This window comes from Amphiprion ocellaris, chromosome 21, assembly GCF_022539595.1.
Source record: "Amphiprion ocellaris isolate individual 3 ecotype Okinawa chromosome 21, ASM2253959v1, whole genome shotgun sequence".
Classification (NCBI taxonomy): Eukaryota; Metazoa; Chordata; class Actinopteri; family Pomacentridae; genus Amphiprion; species Amphiprion ocellaris.
In genome coordinates this window covers 15,365,028-15,388,636 of record NC_072786.1, presented here as the reverse complement: position 1 = coordinate 15,388,636, position 23,609 = coordinate 15,365,028, and the positions used below count along the sequence as shown (strand labels likewise).

Sequence of the window (23,609 nt, the reverse complement as noted above, 5' to 3'; positions counted from 1 at the left end):
CGACCTAACAACTGATTTATTATTCAAGAATATTGTGACAGATTAATAAACAGTGAAAATAATCGTTAGTTGCAGTCCTAGCTAGCCTTGCTTTTGTGATTTTTTTTCTTTCCACCAGGCCTTTGGTTTGCATCCTTTTCCATGTGATACAAACATCCTATAACTGTATTACCATTCAATATAGACCTGAGCATCTCTGTAATTAACTGCAAAAATCAAGAAAATTACCTTATTGATTTTCATTTCGTAATAACTTTGTTGGCTTAGGAGAAAAAAGTTGAATAGTTTATACAGTTATGTCTTGAAAATGGTCTTCTAAAATATAAAAAACATTTTAATATGATAAATAGCTCAAGGAAAGCTGCTACATGGACTTTAAGGTGAGATTGCTTTGGATAGATAGATAGATAGATAGATAGATAGATAGATAGATAGATAGATAGATAGATAGATAGATAGATAGATAGATAGATAGATAGATAGATAGATAGATAGATAGATAGATAGATAGATAGATAGATAGATACTTTATTAATCCTGAGGGAAATTCAAGTGTATTAGGAGGAACAAAAAGTTTAAACATTATGCTTTACATCACTACAAACTGCAGTTTTTAACTTCCATGTTCTTTAAGTGTCTGATTTCTTTTCTAATGTTAAACATACACATCACAGGACAGTCCCTCCCCTGCTGTGCTCCTGCTCTGTCTGTATCTATAACTACTGTGTGGAAGCGTAACTTTTAGCGTGTGTTTAGAGAACAGGATTTGTTCCATAGCTGGGGGCCGATAGTGATGAAAGCTATTCTTGTATGTGCCTGCATTTTTGTCTTCCTGTGTGTATTTGAGCGCAATCCCCCACACACACACTTGCGCTCCCTCTCAAAGGTATTTGACCTGTTTTGCCTCCGAGCAAAGAAAAATAATCTGTCCTGCATCCCGGCGCTCTCCTGTGCATTACCTTACCTCCAGGCTCTCTTCCTCCCGCACAGGAATGCGTATATTGTGTTTATGACAAGCCACCCTCCTACTTAAACCCATATTTATGGACAAATATTGTGTCTCTTTAGTGAGCGGATGCTAATGAGTAATACAGTCCATGCTCTCGTACAAAAGACATTCACCTGTGTTGAAATAAAAAAAGGACAGTGTGTAGAAAACAAATACACACTCTGTCTTGCCTCACTTTTCTTTGTCATATTTGACCTTTGTATTGTTTTCATCAGCAGGTGGAAGTGAGCGTTATTAAACAATACTTAGTCTCCCTTTGTGCTCCTGCTTTATCAGTATGTACTTCATGGTGTTTTTCAAACAGCCCACTGAGGCATTAGGTGCTGGTTAAAGACTTATTAATTCTGCACACACCTCTTTCCTCTTTTGGTTGTCAACAGCGTTTCATTAGAACAGTCTCAGTAGTTTGTAGCCGGTGAATGTTTTCCCTCTACCTTCAACTCCCAGCGGCAACGGGGTGAGGTCCTTGAAGTCCTTTTTAAGAAAATTGGGCTTGACAGCAGCAGCAGTTAGCTTGGCCTTTTGTGTTTTCCCTTTGTTGTTGTTGTTCCTTTTAATTCTGCTCTCGAAAAATGAAAAACGGAGGAATGTAAAGTGTTGCTTCACCGTGTAACTTTCTTTCTTTGTCTCATTTTCTTCACTCCGTTTGCCACTCTGCTGGTTCGCTTCATCTATAACCTCCTGTCATTTCCTCTCTCCGTTCAGGCAGTACTACGAGATGCTGTACAACACTGCGGATGAGCTGCTGAACCTGGTGGTGGACCAGGGCGTTCGCTACACGGAGCTGGAGTACATCAACGCCCTGTCCTTGCTCCATCGCAGTCAGACGGGTGTCGGGGACCTGAGCACTCAAAACATTCGGCTGCAGAGGCTGAAGGAGATCATCTGTGAGCAGGCCGCCATCAAACAGGCCACCAAGGACAAGAAGATCACCACGGTGTAATGATGAAACGGAGCACGGAGGCGAGTTGAGTTTGCCTGGGAGAATGATGAAAGAGAACAGCGGTGTGTTTTCCCATCAAATAACCTCTGTCCTACATGATTTTGTTTTGCACTTTGAGATCTCTTGAGCAGGAACACGTGTAGTAGATAATTGGGTCATATTCGCCAGACTTAAGAGTGGTGGAGAACAAGTCGCAGGATGGGGAATATTTGAGAATTTGCTTAGAAAACGCTGAAATAGATGTTTGCTTTTGACATGAGCTCGTAAAAACTATTGATGGAAAGCGTGTCTGCTCTATTTCATCTTTCCTTGTGAAGAAGCACAGTGTACTCGAGGGTTGATGTAGATATACTTTTTTCCAACTTTAGATTTGTGTGTGTATATATATATATATATATATATATATATATATATATATATATATATATATATGTGTGTGTGTATTCTATTCTTTCCTTTACAGCAGTGACTCATGCTAATTGGGAGGCAAAGTGACAGCCTGCGCTACGACAAACTTTGCCAGTCTACTCGCCCATGTATCTATGTCATAAGCTAACCTATATTGTCAGTTTCCACTTTTTAAAAGACATAGCAAATGCTCAAACTCCAACAGTCTTCTGCTCACAGTGACTACAGCACCCTATAAAAGGCGATTGTGTTGGACTCTCACCTGAACTTAGGCCCTATCTCATCTCATTTTCCTATTAGATCTAAACTGCTGCTCTCAATTATACCTCTATCTCTCCTCTCCCGGCAGCCCCATGGGCCCACTGATTCTGTCTGCAATAACAGATGCCAGATTAGGCTGTCTGAATGAGGCCACATCTTCCGCCTGCTGCCAATTTGGGTTGGTCCCCAAAGATTTCACTAGCTGAGAATTGTATCATATCTATGGTTGTTAAAAATCTGTTTATCAGTCTTTTTTTTTCTTATAGTTTGTGCAGTAAACTTGTGCGGCTATTGTGGAAAGTTGGGGAGTAAATTAACTTTTTTTTTTTCTCACCCGGTGTGACTCGGTAATGACGATGTTTTTGCTGATTTCAGTTTCATCCTTCTGTAAAATGGGGACAAGATTTATTTCAAATGCCGATTTCAAGTTCAACATGCCACAGTTGAATGACTAGCACATTCTGTGTTAAGGCGAGGGGATGCGTTTCATCCGTCACACTGGCTCTGTAAATTGAAACTATGCAATTCTGAATCTTTATTTTGTCATCCCAACTACTAGTACATGTGCTAAAGTCTTTTAAAGGAAATAGAACTCGAGAGACGAACACAAATCATTGCCCTCCCTGCAAACCCTCCCTGTTTTTTAGTTCATTAACTTGGGAGAGAAGTACTTAACGAGAGGAGGAGAGGGGAATGGGAGCCTTGTCAATACAGCAGGCCCAGCGCTGCTCTCCCCGAAGCCCACAGAGCAATCCATCATAATGACACATCGGCTGGGATCGATGGGAAAACAACTGTGGAGCTGCTGAGTGGTTCGCCTACCACTCTGAAATGTACACTCGGTGTAAAATCTAAAATCTGCTCATTCATCTGTTCACTCCAGAGCTACATTTGTAATGTTATACATGGGAAACTTTAATACAATGTTAACTGTGTCATGCCACCCACTGATGCTATTACACTGCTATCACACTGCACACGCACGACACATGAAAGTCCAAAAGGCTTGTATGTATTAGTCATATATGTTAGTGAGAACCGCTCCTGCTGTTCATGCTTTTTATTCTTTGTTTTTTTACATTTAGTCCTCACTCAGCTGCTTTGTTTTTCACATGTAGGGCCTTTATTTTACATAAGAATGTATTGAATTCTAATACATCCAACTGTTTCAGTCCTGGACAAGTTTGAACACGTGACTTGTTCTTCTGGTTGTCAAGTGTTGTAAACCCTCTGCAATTTGTCTACTTTAAATTGAGCACACTAATCTACAGAAACGAATAAATTCTTCAAATTCCAGTCTTCTTTTGTGTATTTTTTCCACCTTGTGTGGTTGCGCAACAGTCATATTTTCCACTAGAGAATCATTCATCCACCTGGAGTTCATACACGCGGTAACCTTCTTCCACACATGACAATCTGTCGCTGTTTTGATTCCATGGAGATGTTTCTGCCCCATATCATCACATCCAAAAGCAACACTAGAGGATGTACTTAACCTGACAGGTGTGATGTGTTGTGTGACATGACTTTAAGCATGACGTGCTAAAGTGTAGCATATTGGAATCAGAAAAATAAACACAGAAAACATACCACCTGAAGCCTTGTGCTGTTGTGGGCATAAATCCATATCTGGTGGACTCTTGTTGGCACATTATGATGGATCTGCAAAGTCTAAGTGTATTCGTCAGACCTGCTGTGACTAGTTTCATGGAGACCTGACGCAAAATTCAAATGCAATAAAAGGTTGACTCAGCAACTGAATCTTGCATAGATCTGCGTTAGGGATTGACTGATTATTGGATCCAATATTCAGCACTTGTACAATTATTGGTATCAGCATTTTGCTATTATTATTTTTCAAATGCGCTGTTTTGGCTTTGACGCAGCTGTCTTTTTTTCTGTAGTTACCACTTGCTGTTTCAAACAATGTGCCGTTGTCTATTGATAAATCTGCTGACCATTTTACTACTTAGTCAGTAATTAGATAGGATTAATTTTCATTCAAAAAAGCAAAATGATCATTTCCTTTAGCTCATTGTATTTCGGCAAACTGTGTATCACTATATAATGTAGCACAGTATGAAATGTTAGAAATACACATATTGAAGTGTAAAACTACAGGGTTAAACTAGGAGCTTCACCATAATGAAAATAAAACTGCAGGATTAAACGAGAAACTCCACCGTAATAAAAAATAAATAAAAAGAGACCTTATTATCTAAGTCAGTAGTGCAGCTCCAAAAGAAATTCAAGTTTCTATCAACCACGGTCTGCATATTAAACAAAGTGCAACGTGGACACGGTGGATATTTTACAAGCATAGAGCAGCTAAAGTGACTCATTTTCTCCTTATTGTGCAATTGGTCTCTGTTTTCGGTAGTAGCTTTGAACTCTGTGAAAATATGGATAAATTCACTGTACATTTTTCTTTGAGTTGTGTGTCTGTGTGGTGAGCTTGTTGATGACTTTGCTGTAATACAATGACAATTTTAACAGTACAGACCAGTAGCTTGGATGTAAGTTAATATGTAGTCTCAAAAAGCTGTGTTTGATATTTATTCTGTTGTTTCTCAACAGAAACAGAACAATATGTAAATGAGAACAGCTTTATTGAGAATCCAGCTGCATTAAAATACAGCATGTGTGAGCACAGGGAGCAGGAGAGAAGTAAACACATGTAAGGTGCCTCCTGTTTGTTTTGTCATCAAGTGTTTGTGCATTATGTTGTGTTGCTACGCTACCGAAACACTGCGTAGTGTACAAATCATCCTTTTTGTTTTGTAATTGAAGTACTCCTATATTATGGAAGCTTTTGGTCTTTTGGAAACTTTTACACTGAACAAAGCACTAACATAGGATTAGCTATAGTGCTGACTGCAGCTGATCAGCGATTGGTGCCATAAATTACTGATATCATGATGCAACCATTACAAAGTGATGCTGCGGAAAAAATTTAAAGAAAATCTGTGTTGATGTCAACATGGTGTCTCTGTCATTAGTTATGCCAAATTATCACATCCGCTCTAATGTCCCTCCTATTGATTATTTATCTCTTTCATTTGTAATAATCAACATTAGCTTTGAAATGGCATGGTCGAGATTAAACTGGTCTATTAATCTGAGAAAAGCTTTTACATCTTCAAGTCGCTGTGTATCAATATAAGTCAAATGATGTGTCAAAAATGTCAGATTTTTTTGCAGCAGTATAATAGTAATGATTTTAAAAATATATGTTAAATAATACATTGTATCCTGTAAGTGGCATAAGCTGGTGAGCTCTTAATGTGTTATTTATTAATGATCTTAATTGCAGGGATAGTGAGGACACCTGCTGAGAGCTGACAAGCTGCTAGAATCAAAACCAAACAGGTGCTCCCCTGATTACACAGACCACATGGCTCCCTGCTGCCCTTTGTATGCACCCAGAAGAATTGCACCAAAACACGCCGGGGTTTTAACTCCTACCTTCCTACCGTTACCACATGTACTCCAGAAGTTATATATATTTTCTTTTTATTCTCTTGTTCATTACTTTTTTTCTCCTTTGTGCATAAATATGCGGGGAAACAACAGCATCAAGGAATCAGTGACGGCAAACTACAGGACCCACAATGCTTTGCGCTTGAAACTGGTTGCCAAGCGACGGAAGCGTATCATCCATAGTGTAAAGCTAAAATGCTAGCGGTGTTTTGTTGTTATCTACACGGATATTTTTAACTTTTTTAACTGCAAAGCGCTCACTTTTGGCTGCTTATGAGTCTTTTTAAAAATATTTTTAACCTGAAATAATGACGGAAACAACAAGTCCACAGTTTTTTTCTTCCTCGTCGCCTAGCTGCTACCCCCCAGGGTCCCTCACCGACGCTCCCTCAGCAGAGAACCCCAGCTGCGGTGAGACTCACGACAACACAAGGATGGAGGTAAGCACCGCATATATTAGCAGATAAAACTTCAAAAACTACATGACATTTAGTAAAAAAAATATTTTTTAATCATGACAAGAATATAGCTAAGCTGCAATGTGTCGTTTTAAGAAAGTACACTCTCAGTAAAAGAAAAAAAGAAACAGGCAGAGCATATTAACGACGCATGTGGAATAAACCTCCATATTTATTCCGTTGTGCAACAGGTAAAGCAGGTAACCTTGTACAGGAGGTCTGGGGAAGTAAAACTGCACAGCAAGGTCAAATGCTTCATTATTTGCAGTTTGTTTTAGCAGCATTACCAGCGATTATAGTGTTGTGCATCCTATTTAAGCTGTGTGTGTGTGTGTGTGTGTGTGTGTGTGTGTGTGTGTGTGTGTGTGTGTGTGTGTGTGTGTGTGTGTGTGCGTGCGTGCGTGTGTGTGTGTGCGCGCGCGCGCGCGCGTGCGTGTGCGTGTGTCTAGTGCATGCTTATTTGCTGGAAGCTGTGAGCACTTGCTTATAGTGGCCTCATGCCAAGGAAATAGTTTTCAGATGCTGCAACTACACTGTTATTGCAGGGATGCTTGTAGATCTTTGCATGCTGGGTTTATTATTCTACTAAAACACTAAGTTTTATTAATTTGCACAAGCAGAAGGATGGTGTTTTAACTGCCCAGGTGGTCTCCAGCAGTATATCCCAACTTGGACTCTTTGGTACCGGGCTGCAGCGCTCCTATCACAGCCTTTCTCTGCCTGTAAGATTCATGCCTACATAGACAAAGCAGTCCATCACTTTATGTTCACATTCTGCCATTTTGTCCATTAGTTTTGTTTATTTTAGGACAAAGAAAGTTTACCCAAGTTTTTATTTTCCTCTGCTCTAGAGTCACAATCTCAGTGACATATCTATATTATGCAATTACGTCTATCTTCAGAAGCTGGAGCTGCCACATAACAAAATTAAAGGTGACTTTTTGTTATTCACACATTAAGTGAGCATCTATACTCCGCTCATAGAGTTGCTATTTATTTAAGCACGTGACTTCTCTCTTTTTTTTCTGTTGCTGTCTTTGACCAATTCCCCCAAACTTTCCTAACCGCTAGATCTATCCTGCGTGAGCCACATGCCCTACCTCGTCATCCTGGACGCCTCTCACAATGAAATCTCCAACTTCTTTGAATTCCAGCCACCCAAGAACCTAAAGGTAACACAGGACCTTGAGCTGACAGGATAAGACAACATTTGATTGGTGGCTTGGGCTTCACTCTGGCGTGCTATTCCCTCAAGATAGGCCTGGATTTCCATAGCCCATCTGTAGTCACTTTGAATATGCTTACAAGGCATTTACTGCCCTTGAATGACAGTGAACTTTAGCTAATTCTTTTCCATACTCCATAGATTTAGTTGGGGAATTTCTTTAGTGAGATGTACTGGGGACTTTTGTTAACAGTATGCTGCTTCTTTTTTTCAGGAGGTCAATTTCTCCCACAACCGTATGACAAAAATGAAGGATTTGTCAGCCTATTTGTCACTTAATACACTGAATCTGGACCGTATCCTTAAGGAGATACATTTACATTCATGCATGTGGATGTGAACTTTTTCCCTCTTTCGCTGTCAATCACACACTCACGGAGATATTTGTCAAAACCTTACTGCAGCTTTCTTTAAGTTTGATGTCTAGAGAAATATGTTAAACAAATGCAAACAAATGTTCACCTATACATTGCCCTTGTGCATTATTCATAACGTTCCCACACTCAGACAACAACTTCCGTGAGATCAGTGGTCTTGAGCAATGTTGCAAGCTCACCCATCTCAGCCTGGCACATAACAAGATCTCAAGGATCAGTGGACTGGATAGTCTACCTGTGACACACCTCTGCCTTGTAAGTTCTTCTCTATTACACTCAATAACATGAGAAACGGGTGCAAATTCATGCACTTTCAGACATTTTTACATGCAGTACATTTTTACAAGCACAGACCTACGAACATGCATTTTAAACAGAAATCTCATGGGTCTTCCCCTGCTGTTGGCAATATTTGCGCGTATGGCATTGCCGCACATGAGGTTGTTTCGCTCCATGTGTTGTCTGCTACTGCACACACATTGTTGCTGTTATTTTTAAATTGTTCTTCCTTGTATTTTACCTCATGCATGCTCAATTTCACCTGTTTCCGTTTGTCTCTTATTTCCCCTCTGTGTTCCCTTTATGTCTCTGTTTTTGGCTACATTTTTACATTCAGTAAAACCTTGGCCCCTTGTTCGAAAATCACCATATGGCCCAACAGCAGGCCTTTTCTCTCTCTCCCTCTCGCTCACTATTTCTGCGTGTCTGTGTGTGTGTGAGTGTGCGCACATGCGTGTTCTGGTTCTTTATCAGTGTTTCCTCATTGTCAGCAGCCATCGGTCTGGCTGTGTCTGCCCCTGTCTGTAGCTTTGCTTTGGGACCAGCTGCTGGTGTTTGAGTGTGCCTGGACCAGATTCAGTGTACACACACACACACACACACATAGACACACACACACACACTCATGCATACCATGTCCATCCAGCATCCATCTAATCCCATTCCTGACCCCTCTTCCTCACACGCTGCCTCCCTAAACAGCACGGCGCTGTCAGCCAGCCTGTTTCCCACCCCATCACAGCGGCGACACAGTGCTTCAAGGGACCAGCACAGCTACCCACCCCCACTGACAGCAGCCCTCTGCCAGGCAACATGCTTGGCAAGGGTAGGGTGAGGTGTGGCCAGACAGCTAGATAACAACTTTAGTCAGTGGAATGGAGTGAGAATCAGCCTGGGGACACTGACAAGGGAGGAGTGCCCAGGTCTTGTTCTTTAGCTGGTTTGCGTGCTGCGCTAGCACCATGCCAGCTGTTTGGCTGTCAGTCCTCACCTGTCAGGATTTAGCAGAGAAGCAGGCCTGCCACTCAACTCAGTACTGATGGGAAACAAAGTTCAGGCACCCTACAGAACGACCATGGCATGTCCTTAATATTTATTAGTGAGACTCATTGACGGTACATGAATCAGAGCTGTCAGTGGGAAGCCATTCGTGTGCATGCATGAATACCATACACTTGCCTCTTTACAATGTGCCCTTTTGCCTGTCTGTGTCCAGAGGGGGAACCAGCTGGAGATGATTGAAGGGTTGGAGAACCTGAAGAGCCTGCAAGTTCTCGATTTGTCTCTGAATCGTATCAGCAGTCTTTCAGGCCTCCAGAATCTCCACCTACTAGGCTCCATTGACCTGGAGAAAAACTTGGTATTGATCTAAGAGAAAACCGTCAGAAGTAACTGTGTGAAATATGCAGATGTACATATATCAGTCTAAATCCTGCGTACTGTTAGGGAAATTCTGATTAATCTGAAGACCTTTAAACAGGACTTATGGCTGTCTTAGGATCAAAATCTGTCACCATTGTAGGTCACTGTGTAGACCATTTTTGCATCATCACACAAAACCAAAAGTAGCCTAAGTACTGAGTTAACAGATTATGAAATGTCCACTAAATTACAAACACATTGTAATATTGATACAAGCAAAGTCTAATACGACATCAGAATTTTATTTTCCAAAATAGTAGTCGCAGACAATGTCAAGACCAAACTAGGTTCTAAGTAACGATAATGAAACTATCACACAGCAATGCCACAGCGATATTTTGTGTTTTGATTTCAGATTAGTGAAATTCAGGAGTGCAAGCACATTCACAATCTTCTTCTGCTGAGGGACCTTAATCTGCTAAGAAACCCTGTGCAGGTAATCGTACCTTTTACTGACTGCAGGCTTCAACTAGGAGAACATTTTTCGTAGTGTGTGGCAGTATGCTGCATGTGACAGTGGTCCACTTTTCTTCATGCATTCTGTATCTAGCCTGTAAGTGTACAAGCTTCTATGATGACTTCCATCTGTAAGCAAATCCATAAAGTTGTTGGGGTTTTACACAGGGGTTTTAACATGTGAATTTAATTGGTAGGAGCAACCTGATTACAGGCTGGCAGTCATCTTCCTCCTTCAGCATCTGACTATGCTGGACCAGAAAAAAGTCACTGCTGAAGAAAAGGTGTGAACAGACATCAAAATTACTTGGTTCATTAAACAAGTACAAACATGTTTAATCAGATGCCTTTAATTTGTTTCCCTTCTACAAAGCTTGAAAAATGCTACTCTCCTAATGCAATTGTTGTATTCTAAATTAATGTGTGCACTGCTTTTATTAATGCTAACTTCTAATCCCAGGTGTCATCAGTAAACAAGTATGACCCTCCTTTGGATGTGGTGGCGGCCAGGGATCACATGACCCACCTTGTGTATCAGCTGATGCAACCCCAGGTCCTGTATGACAGGTTTGTACACAGATAGGGTGTTGTTTAATATCCTCACCACTAAATGGCCCCCAGTTATCTACTTAAATGTCATGTTTTGGGGAATAAAAATGTTTGCTAAAGCCAGAGGAAGGGCCTTTAGCATCATTTAGGAAGTACACTGCTAATATAATATTAAACTCTCCAAACAAGCCAAATGTGATGTTTAGCTATAATTATGCATGTCTTGTAAAATAAACAACCAAGAAAGTTGTTTTCAGACTTTAACAGTAATTTATCTGCAGTGCTCCTGTATCGCTCATATTATCTACTCTCCAGAAGGGGAAAAAAATGTTCATGTATCAGCACTTTTTTAAAAAACATCCATCATCAGCAAATAAATGCCGCAGCTACAGTCAATTTACCATTCTCCTCTGCACTTAGTAGAAAGAACACATCCATATTGCCCACAAGGCTCCTGTTTATATTGACTGTAGGAGTGGCTTTCAAGAGCAATGAGCTTTTTACATTTGCTGCATGGTTTCTTATACTTAAGCTGTGCTCATTTTTGCAAAGAAACATAACTGCTTCTGAAGTTAAGAGCGTAAATATAAAGTGAAAGTTAATAAGAATCCTGTTTGTGTGTGGGTGTGTTTGTGTGTGTGTTTTTAAGCAGTACACTGCCCAGTCCAGACTCTCCATACCCCATGCTGGTGCTGACAGGTCCTCAAGGCTGCGGGAAGAGAGAATTGGCTCACAGACTGTGTCAGGAGTTCAGCGAATACTTTGCTCATGGGTCAGTCTTACATTTTCTGCACACACAGCTCGGCCACATGCTGCAAACTCAGAGACACTGTCAATTAATAGTGCTTGACCTCACAAAGCTCTGTGGATTAAAAAGCTGATATAACTTGTCTGCTTTGTGTTTTGTCAGATAGTGAATCTCAGCATGCCTTAGCTATGGGCATTAATGTTGTGACAAGCAAAAGAGCTCATTGTATGTATTCTTTTGTAGGTTTTAGTCACTGCTGTACAAACATGGAGTTAATTCTGCTGAACCAAAACAAACACACTTGCATGTTGATTCCCAGTAGGATTTATAGTATGAGCTGCCCTTTAAGTATTATTGTGTATAAATATTCCTCATGTATTCAACCTAGTAAAATGTATGGAACATGGAATAAAAATAATGTGAATCGGAATGTATTCAAGGATAAGCTCAAATTTTTAAATCTGTCTTAACACAACACCCATATGCCATATGTTCATAGATTTAGTGCTCATTTTAATCATTACTTCTAACCAAACTTGCTATGAAGTTGTCCATTTTATAGTCGCTTGAGCTTTTGTATTTGTATATCTTAAGCAGTTTCAGTTAGATCGAGTCAGAATCTTTGACTGGTTCTACACTGTAGGTTTATTACAGGTCTTTTGACCCGGCACTGTAGGATATATCCAGAATAAAAACCTCTGCTGCAGCCCTGCAAGGAAACACTAGCCCAGGAAACACAAATGGAGGACTGCATACTGAAAAGATGGCATAATATTTTGAAGGTGCCTGTCAAACTCAGACTGCTGCAGGATGCTTTTGTTGAACTTAAGAATACATTTTCCCTACTGAATTATTACAGTGACCAGTAACCGAAGATTAACAACATATAGTACATATGGATGTGAGTTTTGAATGAAGATACTCTTTAAATGAGAGTGAAAACACATGCAGTACTTTGCAAGTCAGAAATATTTCTCAGATACTGACATATTGCTGCCTCTCACTTGGTGCTTGGTTTGGCTGTCTGGAGCATTTTAAAAAGCCAGAAGTTTTGTCCTGGCTCTTAGCCCCTTACTGGTCTGGGATTTTTACATACACTTTGTAAATAATAGCTTGATATATCTATCCTCCAGACTTCTGTACTTTGTGTTCTGTCTGTTTCCACAGAACCTGTCACACAACTAGAGCAGCCTACTTTGGGGAGGAGAATGGACTTGATTACCATTTTGTCAGTGAGGAGGACTTTCAGAACATGATTCCAATGGTGAGTTAGCTTGAAATTAAGGGCATTTTTGTATCATGGGTCCTCAAAACAAACCAAGTTTATTTTAATTTGTTTATGCGCTCACCATTCATATATTAATTTTTGCCCACAATCTAATTAAATATATATTTGGTTCTTGAAAAGCTGTATTTTAAGCATGCTGGATTCACACATCTCCCTCAGCAAGTTTCCAATTGATTTCACTGACTGACTTTAAATAGTTTAGATAATTAGTTTTTCTTGGCTGGATTGATTTTACTTTCACTGGCTGATATTTGGTTTAAAAATTAACCTTTAGTGGATTGGAGGTTTTTGTTGAAAGGCTTTCATGACCATAGTGATTAAATTTTATTTCAGAATGGGTTATCACGGCATCTCCTACAACTCTTGCTATCGAAGTGATGATTATTAGTCTGAAATGACTGACAAGGATACTAAAAGCTAATGGAATTAAATCCATAAATATGCAGACTCTGGTCAAAATTTCACCAAAAACACACCGAGGAATGGTCACGCAACTGGCTCTCAATTTATTACACACTACAACTCATATTTTTTGAAGATACCAAAAGCATCAACTTACAGTTTTCTTAGTCAGAAAAATGGGTCTTGGACACATTTGTTTTCCATCTTGTCTCCCACGTCAAGCTGCCTGTTATGTAAGAACGGCCAAGGATTATTTATAGAGGTCTGGGTCATGGAGTGATTTATACAGGAAGGGCTTTGATGCTGCTATTGATGCCGTTTGTCTACTCCTACAGAGGTTAACTTCAGAGTCTGTTCCTCCCTCTACTTGATTTGTCCTTTCTTCTCCTCCCTCCATTTTTCTGTTGATGGCTACTTGGTTTATTGCTGTCCAGTTCTTCCTTTCTTTCTTTTCTTGCTCTCATGAGTCAGCTGCCCTCTTCAATCCTCAAATGTGTTTTTCAGCAGCTATGCAGTCATGAAAACACTTCTTGTGACTGCTTTAAATAAAATTAACACAAATCAGCTTTTTGTGGACTTGGTTGGTTAAAATCTTTACTCTGCCATAAACACAATGGAGCGTGCTGGATGATTTGGCCTGGCAGACTGTTTGCTAATATGGAATCACAGAAATTTACATTTGTAGTAAAGCATTCAAACTAAGGGAAATGTAATAGACCTTCATATTCTGGCATGCAGGAAAACGTTGGTATGTAAATTCTTGGTTGACCCTGTGTCTTTGGGAGAAATATGGTACATTGTTGCGGAATAACTCTTGCTTTATAATCTCTTTTTTCAGGAAAAAATATAACTAAATAAAGCCAAGTTAGTTTGCTATTCTCTTGTTGGCATACTGTTTACTGCTACTGGCTCCACCTGTAGTGTTTTGTGCCAGTTTCAATGTAGAGTTAAAACAATTGTGCGCTCCATAGCTGTGATTTAATTTAGTCAAATTAGGTCTCTGTAAAATACAAAACAATGCTCAAAAATTACATCACATCAAAGTTGTATAGGATAATTGTCTCTTGAGCCCAAAACAATTACTTCTTGTTTTATTCCTGAATTGACTTCCTCAATCATAAAACACAGAACAAGAGTTGGTGTTTTTTGATGTTGTCAGCTGCACTGGATTTGGCCATAAGCTTATTGAGGGTTATAAATTATTCTGTTCAAATAAAACTGCTACTAAAGAGGACAGACAAAAGGTCAGAGGTCATGTGTGAGAGGTAACAAAGAGATTTTTGCCCTCACTGCCGGGTCAAGAGTTCAGGTCGCAGGTGGGCAAATGACTTTAGGTTGTTAATCATGACAGAACACGTTGAGGTTGTGCATGCATGTTAAGTACTATGTTCATTTTAGGAGGGTAGAGGATCTCATAACTGTGGTAATAACATGACAAATAGTGGGGCAATAAAATGTTCCCTCATTCTTTTCCCCTCATAAAAATTCTCTCTTAGGGTAAGTTTATCCAGACCTTGCAGTATGGGGGTCACAGCTACGGTCTCACCAGAGATGCCATAGAGGAAGTGGCTAGAGAAGGACTGGCCTGCTGTGTGCATATGGAGCTGGAGGTAGGTGTGTGGAAAAGTCATGGTCAATAAAGTGTGTGTTTTCTGTGAATCAAACAAATACAACGCAGTTCAGAGTTGCAATAGAGAGGATACCAGTGCTTGCTTAGAGAAATGCAAATCGTCTGTCCTCGCAGGGTGTGTTCAGTCTGAAGAACAGCTACTTTGAACCTCGATACATCCTGCTCATCCCCATCCAGGTGGAGAAGTACACCGACCACCTGAAAAAGCGTGGACTCTATTCTCAAGCACAGATTGATGCTGCGGTGTCACGTATAGAGCTGTACGCAAACACCAACAAGCAACGTCCAGGATTCTTCGATAATATTATCCCCTGCGGTACTGAAAGGAATCACTTCGTCACTGAAATATTTTTATAATGGCTTTATGAGGTTTTAATATCCTCTTGTGGTTAATCAGATATATTGTACTAATTAGCCAATTAATGTATAATTGCAGTACAAATTGTTGCAAATATTCACAGTATATTTCAATAACCATCAATTTTAAGCTATGAATACACTTTGCTGATTCCCAGGGGGGACATTTTGATTTTTCAACCTTGGATATGAAGTAAGTAAAACAGAAAGTCTGAATTATTTGGTGTCATTGCTCTTGTTACAGGCAGTTTGCCATCATGGCGCCTCACAAGGCTTAAAAAAATCTCTAGCAGCTCAAGTATCATTGGTATAGCGCTAGATGGATTATCACTCTTCAGTAAAATCCATACTCTACACTTTCAATCCAATTACCACATGTATTAAAGGCACGTAGCTGCAGAATAGCGGTGTTTATCATTCGCTCATGATAGCACTCAGACATGTTAGCTGTTTGCTTAATGAGATGAACATACAGGGAGGATGGGACACTCATCACTTTTATGCACTGCCAGCTAGCACCTCATTACACTAAGGTCATCATCCCCATATCTTTGATTCATTACTCTTTGATGGGAGATGCATTTGCTCTGTTCAGGACCAGATATTGTTTTGTGTGTGTGTGTGTGTGTGTGTGTGTGTGTGTGTGTGTGTGTGTGTGTGTGTGTGTGTGTGTGTGTGTGTGTGTGTGTGTGTGTGTGTGTGTGTGTGTGTGTGTGTGTGTGTGTGTGTGTGTGTGTGTGTGTGTGGGTGGGTGGGTGGGTGGGTGTGTGTGTGTGTGTGTGTGTGTGTGTGTGTGTGTGTGTGTTTAGATGATCGAGAAGAGGCTTACCAGATGCTGAGACAAGCAGTGAAGGGCTACCTGTTGCTAGAGGAGCAGGAGGAAGGCGAGGACAACATCAGAGCATCTCCTGACAACACCTCCACAGGTGCAGATGTGTTTGTTTGTTCAGATCATCATTAGCAGCCTCAAGGCATCACAATGGTAATTATGTGAAGCAAGACACAGGCTGTAAGGTGAAGTCTTGCAGTTTTTGCTGCAATTTAAGACCCCCTCCAGTGAAAATCAGGTTTTTTACCTTGCAACATGTCCATGTGGTGTTTTATATCTATATGCTGGAAGGCAGTAAGCAGTCAATGCCATGGTTGAGCATTTCCACTTGTGAAACAGCAGGGATATGACTTTCTATATTACTGTGCCTATTCAGTATTGGTTTTGAACATGTATGGTTGAATTACTTCAATATTACAGCTTGCCATTGTGTCAAACTGAGTAGTTTTGCAGTTTTTCAAGTGGTGTACACCACATAGATTCATACAATCTAGAGGAAGCAGCAGTGTAGAGTTAGAGCTAAGTCATTTAAAGGTAGGACAGGATTTAATTTATTGGAAAATACTCTAAATATGTAACTTTGATAAACAGAGAGGAATTTTTAGGGGTTGATTCAATGACTGAAAGGAGACTTTAAGTTATATGTCACAGGAGAAATTACTCTTTATGTGACAACTTTTCCAAAATTTCAGCACTGGTTGTGAAGAGACTATACAGTCTGAATATATACTCAAGCAGTGATGTGTTTCTAATATAAAGGAACTGATTGTTGTAGTTTTTGAATACTAGCATCCAAGGATTTTGGAGCTAAACTTAAGCTTAAAATAAGCTCTGTGGCATCAATTTGGCAATTATGCTTCAATCTCTCCTGTAAATTGATTTAAATGCAATACTAAAACAACAGAATGTCATTTCAAACGATTCTTTAGGCTGTCACAGATTAGATTTGGCCATCTATTTTCATGCTGTTAAACAGTATTGGCCTATGTATCTGTCTTTCTTAGCCTCAGGTCATGAGCCAGAGGAGAAGCCACTCTCACCCCTGTTGAGGTCAGGATCTGGCTCCCTCTCTGTCACAGCTCTTGACCCCTCCGATCCCTCCTACAGATCCTATTTCACCAAGATCCAAGCAGAGCTCAGCCCTCAGAAGTGCCCTGCTGTAAGTTACAGGATGTATGATGAAAAATGTATGTGTAATGAGGCCTGTAAGTGAATGTTAAATATACATTTCAACTCACATTCATGGATAAATAAATCCTTCACTGTCCTTTTAACAAGATGCTGGCCTTCCTCTTCCTTTTAGTGCTACCGCTGTGCATCATCGTTCCTGCGTTCTGCTTTCCTCACTTTTTTATCCCACTCTTCTCTCCCTTTTAATCAACTTCCACCCCAACTTTCCTCATTTTTATTACATTCCTGCATCATCTCTACTTTTTCTCCTCCTTTTCTTGGCCTCTCCTTTCTGCAGGAGCTAGCCTCCATCAGGAGGCGTGAGCGACTGGTGAGGGAGGCGATAGTGGGGAAGAGTCCAGGGGTCTACAGCCAGCTTTTCAAAAGGTACAGATAAGTAGCATGCACTCCACTGCACTCCACTGCTTAATTTCAAGTGGGCACTCACAGCTGGGCTAAATTGCTTTAATTGGAGCACTTGTCCTAACTGTGCTGTGATGGTTTGTGTTGAGTGATTGTTTGACATTGAGGGTGAAGTGGCAGGTGCCCAAATAATTTCAATCTAATTGTTTGTTAATATGATGGGCTCTTTTAGTGGCACTCGCTGCTCACTTGTCCCAAAATACACCAGTAACTGGTTATAACCACAACAATTATGAATGAAAAAACAATGAATGGCCACAGGTTTTATTCAAGGGAACTGTGCAGCTTGTTAATATAAGCAGAGTCGATTTTCTATGTGACCGAAAGAAGAATTATTTAATGGAGTCGTATTTTTTCGCTTTTTCAGTTCTGCTCAAACGGCATCCTCATCACTACATAATAAAGATACTGGCACCCATTTTCATGAGGACTCCAGGTACTGCACACACACACACACGCACACACACAGATGCATGTACAGGTGTTCACACTCAATCAACGCAATCAAAAGTCAAACGTAAGACCAGATGGTACTGTATGAAAGCAACAGATACAAAGATATACCTCAAAGTTAAATAATAATTTCTAGATGCATAAAAATAAAATTTATTGATTCATGAGGTAGTGTAAGAATCCATAGGAAGTCTTGTGGTTTCATTAAAAACAATCCTGTGCTGAAGATTTTAAAGCATGAATCTGCTTTTGGAGTAATATTCTTGACTCCCCAGGCCTGTTTTTACAGCATATGTTCACTTTTATAGAGCTCTTTTTACTGGTACAAGCCATGTGGGGACAAATCTAACCACACATCCCACACATGCACAGACACACATTTGCAAACATACAAACACACCCACTCATAAATTTGGATTTTATTGCTTTAAAAAAAAAGCAACAAAAGTTTTGCTGCTTTTTGACTCCCTTGTGTGTACAGTTACCCTTCCATAACAAGTGTCCTGCACAAGTATGTATTTATCAGTGAGACTTGCCATACTATGTGTGTGTTGGGCACGCAACAGCACCTGTTCAATTACTGAATCATGGATGTATTTCTTTATTTTTGACAAAATATGCCGTTTAGGATTCTTACATGCAGAGACATATGTTCAGTCAACATCCTCGGAAGGCAAGTTTCACCAAAGTTGTTGAAAATCTACAGGTTCTGTCATCGCAGTCTGAGTAATTCATGCCCCCAGTGTGTAGAGTAAGCATTACTCACCTCTTCAGTATTTCTCTTGAGGATTCCAGACATCTGTCTACTTGTTGGCACCACTCTTAATGGGGATGTGTCTTTGCCTGTGTTTGTGTCACACATTGTATCAGGGGATTGTGTTGTGTTTTTTCCGATGGGGTTTTTGCATAGTCTTGTGTGCTGGTCTATATGGTCTAGTTTAATAGAGTAGTCTATATAAGCAAAATAAACCATTTATTTTAGTCATCTTGACTAAAATACATGCAGTCAACCAGTCAACTCTCCCACAGATTCTTATATTATTGTTGCATTTGGGCAAAAAGCCTGAGAGCATTCGGAGCTTTGATTTGTACGACCACAAAAACACAGGGGACACCAGGAGGGATACTGTCGCTGTTCCCAGTATAAGAGTAAAATTTTCAATGACCGCATTCTGCCAAAGTTTTCTTTTGAAGAAGCTTTTCTCTCTATTCTTTTTCTTTTTTTTTTTTGAGTGTGCTTTTGCCACCAGTCTCTTTGAACAACCTCATGGTTGTAGTGCTGCCTTCATTACACCTCTCACTGCATGAACTCCCTTTTCCCTACTTGTCTCTTTTCCTCACCTTCTACCTGTGGTTTTGTCTTTCCCTCTATCCCTTCTTTTTCCTTCTTTCACAAGCAGCTCTGATGACTCTCGTGCCAGCTCGGCTCTGTCTGTGCCCAGTTCGGCCGGAGCCTCGTCTGTCTTTGTGGAGCCGCTTGATGCCTCCGTCCTGGGACACACCAAGGAAACAGTCAAAGGTTATTATTGCTTTTTTGTCATTTTAGGTCATATCTATGTAGCTATATATAGAAACACAAAGAGAGGATAGATTTTTGAGTCAATAGAGGACAGGAAAAAAGACAGTTTAGCATGCAATTCGTAATTATATAATTTTTTATTACAGCTATATTTTCACTTGAACTTTAGTCATTTATTTCAGTTTAAAGAGACTGTAACCCGAACAGCGCATGTGATCATAAGATAATCACAGTTCTTGTAATAAGTTCTGAAAATTTTTTGAGGTTTTTCAATATCTGCAAAATATTTCTATTTCCGACTCAACAGCATCAGGCCAGCCACCAGACACCCCTCGTCCAGGAACAGATCAAGCAGCTGCTGTTGTGTCTCCCACTTCTGATAGACGCCCAGGGTCTAACGTTAAACCCATCCTGCCACCGATCCCCACTGGACGTAAGACCCCTGCAGCACCCAGTCCAGCTCCATCACCCAGACCCAGCCCAAACCCAGCAGTTGGAGAGGGAGGAGATGCAGACATGGAGGGGAAACCTGATATCTGAAGTTGCTTATATTAGAAATTTTTTTTTTTTGTAAGAATAACATTTTGTTAGCATTAGAGGAAACTGAGATGAAGTGAATCAGTCAGTAAATGTATATTAGTACATAATATATATAAGCTTGGCCTCTGTAACTACAAAAGTTGTCAGTCAACCACAACAACCATGTATGTTGTTATTTCACCACAAAATACACAGACTTTAATGTGATACATCCAGGCCAAACAGTTAAGATTAGAGTTCACTGTCAGAACTTGCCTGTTCCTGTGTTCTTTCATTCATGCAGCAGCACGTCTGGATATTTTGCACTTGCTACCCTGTGTATCCAGAGTGATGATATCAATGACCATAAATGCGTTGACTACATTATAATTACAGGCAAAATTGTGCTCCTCTTTGTATTTAATAACTGGCTTACTGCCCTAAAGGTGCACATTGTTGACACACGTAATGATTGAGTTTCACACTGATTGGCAAGCATGTCTTTCAGATATGATATATATCGAAGGCTTTTGAAGGACACAGCTCATAAAGCAGGTATTTGTTCACCTTTGAAATGTTCGCATATACCAAATATGTGCCATATGTCATGTTTCTTGAATATAGCATTAATTTTCCTGACAATAAAGTGGCATTATATTTCCTACTGCTCAGTAATCTCATCAAATAGGATTTGCCATTGACATTTAGATAGTGATCATTTATGTGTAGCGTGGAGCTCTTGTCACTGAGTGATAAATACATCATTAATCTTTATCTCCTCTGATGGGATTATTTATTCAGCTGGAAATGCGTTCATATGGAAGTTGTTGACAGGTATTAAGCAGTGCACCATCACGTGCAAGTTAGTGTGTTCTCCACAGTTTGTGTGTGTGTGTGTGTGTGCTGCACACAGCCCTGCATACTCTTGCTACTACGGGTTGTTTATTAGTGATTTGTGGTAAATAGAAATTGTCATGTGCAACAGATGTGTGCATTGCTTATTTAACTGGTCTGCTTGCAGGTGCGTGTGGGTGTGCACATACAGTATGCATGCTTTGTTTCCTGGACTGTGTGTGAAGCTCAGTTCACACACACACACAAAGCACACCTGGCCATCCATCACTGTCTGTCTTCCTCTCAGGCAGCAGATGTTGCAACCCTGTCATAATTCTTTGGAAGTTTGAAGCCAGACAGTGTCTTTAGGGCCCCTGGGGTCTAACCTACTTACACTGCAGTCTGCGCCTCACTATAGCTAACCGTGGACTAACACGTTGTCTTCCTGTGCATTAACGTTACATTAGAAGCAGCTACAATATGTGCATGATTACGGTATGCAAAACTATGCAAGCCTGTTTAAAGAGGAGTTTAACCTGTGGTGAGAATGAGCGAGTGGGAAGTTGCTTGCTGTCTTTATTGGTTGTCTGTCTTTGTGCTCACCTGTTTGCAGTGCTACACTGCATGGCTACTGCAGCTTTTCTGTTGTATTCTTTTCCTTTCTTTTTGGATTCTGAGAACAGTGCTGTCACTCTTGCGTAAAACACGTTATATGTGTAAAAGCAACTCTGCCGGCTCTGTGCATCATAATCCTCTGCAAAACACTGTCCATATCAAAGAAAGTTTAAACAGCATGCAGTATGTGTAGTATTACTCACCAGAATGTCTGCTTGTCTTCCCACACTTCACTAGCCGCTGAAAAACAAACATGTCACAGGCTTTCATCTTGGCATAAGTTCCTCAAGACTAACACTTTTCACTACATAGACAAGGAGGGCACATTTACTGGGAGAAACAAAGACTTAAATCTCAGATTAATGTCTGGAGGAAAGAGCTGCTATGGCACAGATATGCAGAAGCACGTTGTCAGTTTTCACGAAGCCGAAGTCCCCAATGTTTTGAATTAATTTTTGATGATATTTGTGAAGCCTGAACAATGAGAGCAAGTAAAGTTTATCTATATTATCTTTCCAGAAAGAACTTTGTAAGAAAGAGCAAAAATGCAGAGAAATAGCAGAAATTGGTAGCGACAGTATATCAGTGTGACTGACAGAGCAGATATCAATCTTAGTGGTAATACTGCACTACGGTGTGAGAATCAGTTTTCTAGAAACAACACTGCAAATCTCAGCGGTTCATATAAAACGTGTAAAACATAGATCAGTCTTCAACAGTTTCACCATGATTTAATAACTCGTCTTTGCTAAACTAAACTGTCCTGTACCATATTATATAATCAGCAGTATTCCCCATGGTACTTTAAACAATACTAAACAGGAGTCCATTTTACTATAGTACTATAGATACATGTACTATACTACTCTATTTTAGTGATTATTTCTGAAGCTAAGTATCCTAAGTAATGTTCATTTTTACTCCAGATAAAAATAAATCTGTGGAAATGTTTGTAATGTTGAGAGATGATCTTTACAAAGCTAATGTATTCGGTCATGTTCAGCAGTCAGCTTCAGTTTAATATAATGATCCTCTCACATTGCCGGAGCTATTTCCACACTCCATTTCACTGTGCCAACACAGGATAAAGCTCCGACTCAACCTCTTGTCATTCTCTGATAGTTCAGAAAATGATCTGACTTGTTTGAATTTTTTCAAAAACAATCCGAATTGTCAATGGTGGGACTAAACTGTGTTACTCTGTTCAAATATAGTGATGTTTCTCTAAGTCTAACACAGACTTACTTAGAGCTTAACTCTATGTAGTTTGACAAAGTTCCCACTTTTCTGCTTCTGCATTGTTCTTCTGATGCCAGGTCTCTGATCAGGTGGACACAGCCACCTTCTGAGTGTTATTAGCTGCCACAGTTGTACCTAAAGCGTCTATTATACCATTATTGCTTTACAGTGAAAGTGATTTGTTACTAGATACTGGGCAGCAGTTACAGTTCTTTTCCCTTACTGTGGTTTTTCCTTTTAAAATGTCTTGTGAAAAGGCGGGAGGAGAGAGGGAGGGTTATGAGGCTGAGAATGGACTTTGAAAATAGTCTGTTAAAAGTACAATAATATGTTACAGGCGCAGCTGTTAACGAAACCTTCCGAGTGCCCAGTGCAAGGGAGGAGCATGAACGCACCCACTCATTTCAAGCTGAAATATACACATTCTTCCTACAGAGATGAAATAATATTCTCTATCTTTGATGGTGCCTGGCGCTCGCAGCAATAGACTCTGGTTTTCTTTGTCTCTTTATTAAAAAATTCCACTTTTCCTAACATAAGATAAGCACATGTGGTTCACAGACACTGAGGGCTGGAATTATTTGTAAGCTTGCATTAGTAATTCTTTTTGTGTAGATCTGTTTTGACAGTTCCTAAGGAAAAAAGAAAAAAAGATTGCTTTGGTGAAGTACTTTGAGAATGGACACGTGTTTTGGATTAGTGCTGAACTTGCTGTT

The 23,609-nt window shown here is 40.0% G+C and overlaps 2 protein-coding genes across 4 annotated transcripts in view; both read left to right on the top strand.

The window, feature by feature from the left end:
* The window catches only part of exoc4 (exocyst complex component 4), a 146,647-nt gene extending 142,730 nt beyond the window's left edge, over window positions 1-3,917 (top strand). The window contains exon 20 of the mRNA XM_023274626.3: window positions 1,715-3,917. Coding sequence (XP_023130394.1) covers window positions 1,715-1,952 — 238 coding nt within the window. The 3' untranslated portion in view covers window positions 1,953-3,917. The remainder of the gene's footprint in view (window positions 1-1,714) is intronic.
* Window positions 3,918-6,258: 2,341 nt separating this feature from the next.
* On the top strand, window positions 6,259-20,979 carry lrguk (leucine-rich repeats and guanylate kinase domain containing). Of its 3 annotated transcripts, none has more exons than XM_035950160.2 (21): window positions 6,259-6,541; window positions 6,751-6,804; window positions 7,180-7,281; window positions 7,411-7,492; window positions 7,631-7,731; window positions 7,999-8,080; window positions 8,292-8,416; window positions 9,657-9,800; window positions 10,218-10,298; window positions 10,516-10,602; window positions 10,779-10,885; window positions 11,520-11,639; window positions 12,783-12,879; window positions 14,802-14,915; window positions 15,050-15,251; window positions 16,102-16,218; window positions 17,126-17,280; window positions 17,590-17,678; window positions 18,082-18,150; window positions 19,568-19,686; window positions 19,994-20,979. In XM_035950160.2, exons 1-21 carry the CDS (start codon window positions 6,410-6,412, stop codon window positions 20,224-20,226), a joined length of 2,412 nt encoding a protein of 803 aa, XP_035806053.2. In that variant the 5' UTR covers window positions 6,259-6,409; the 3' UTR covers window positions 20,227-20,979. The 3 variants fall into 3 exon arrangements, with proteins under 3 accessions (XP_035806053.2, XP_035806056.2, XP_054862265.1); XM_035950163.2 differs by having other exon boundaries at window positions 11,517-11,639; XM_055006290.1 differs by lacking the exon at window positions 6,751-6,804 and having other exon boundaries at window positions 11,517-11,639.
* Window positions 20,980-23,609: the final 2,630 nt, after the last annotated feature.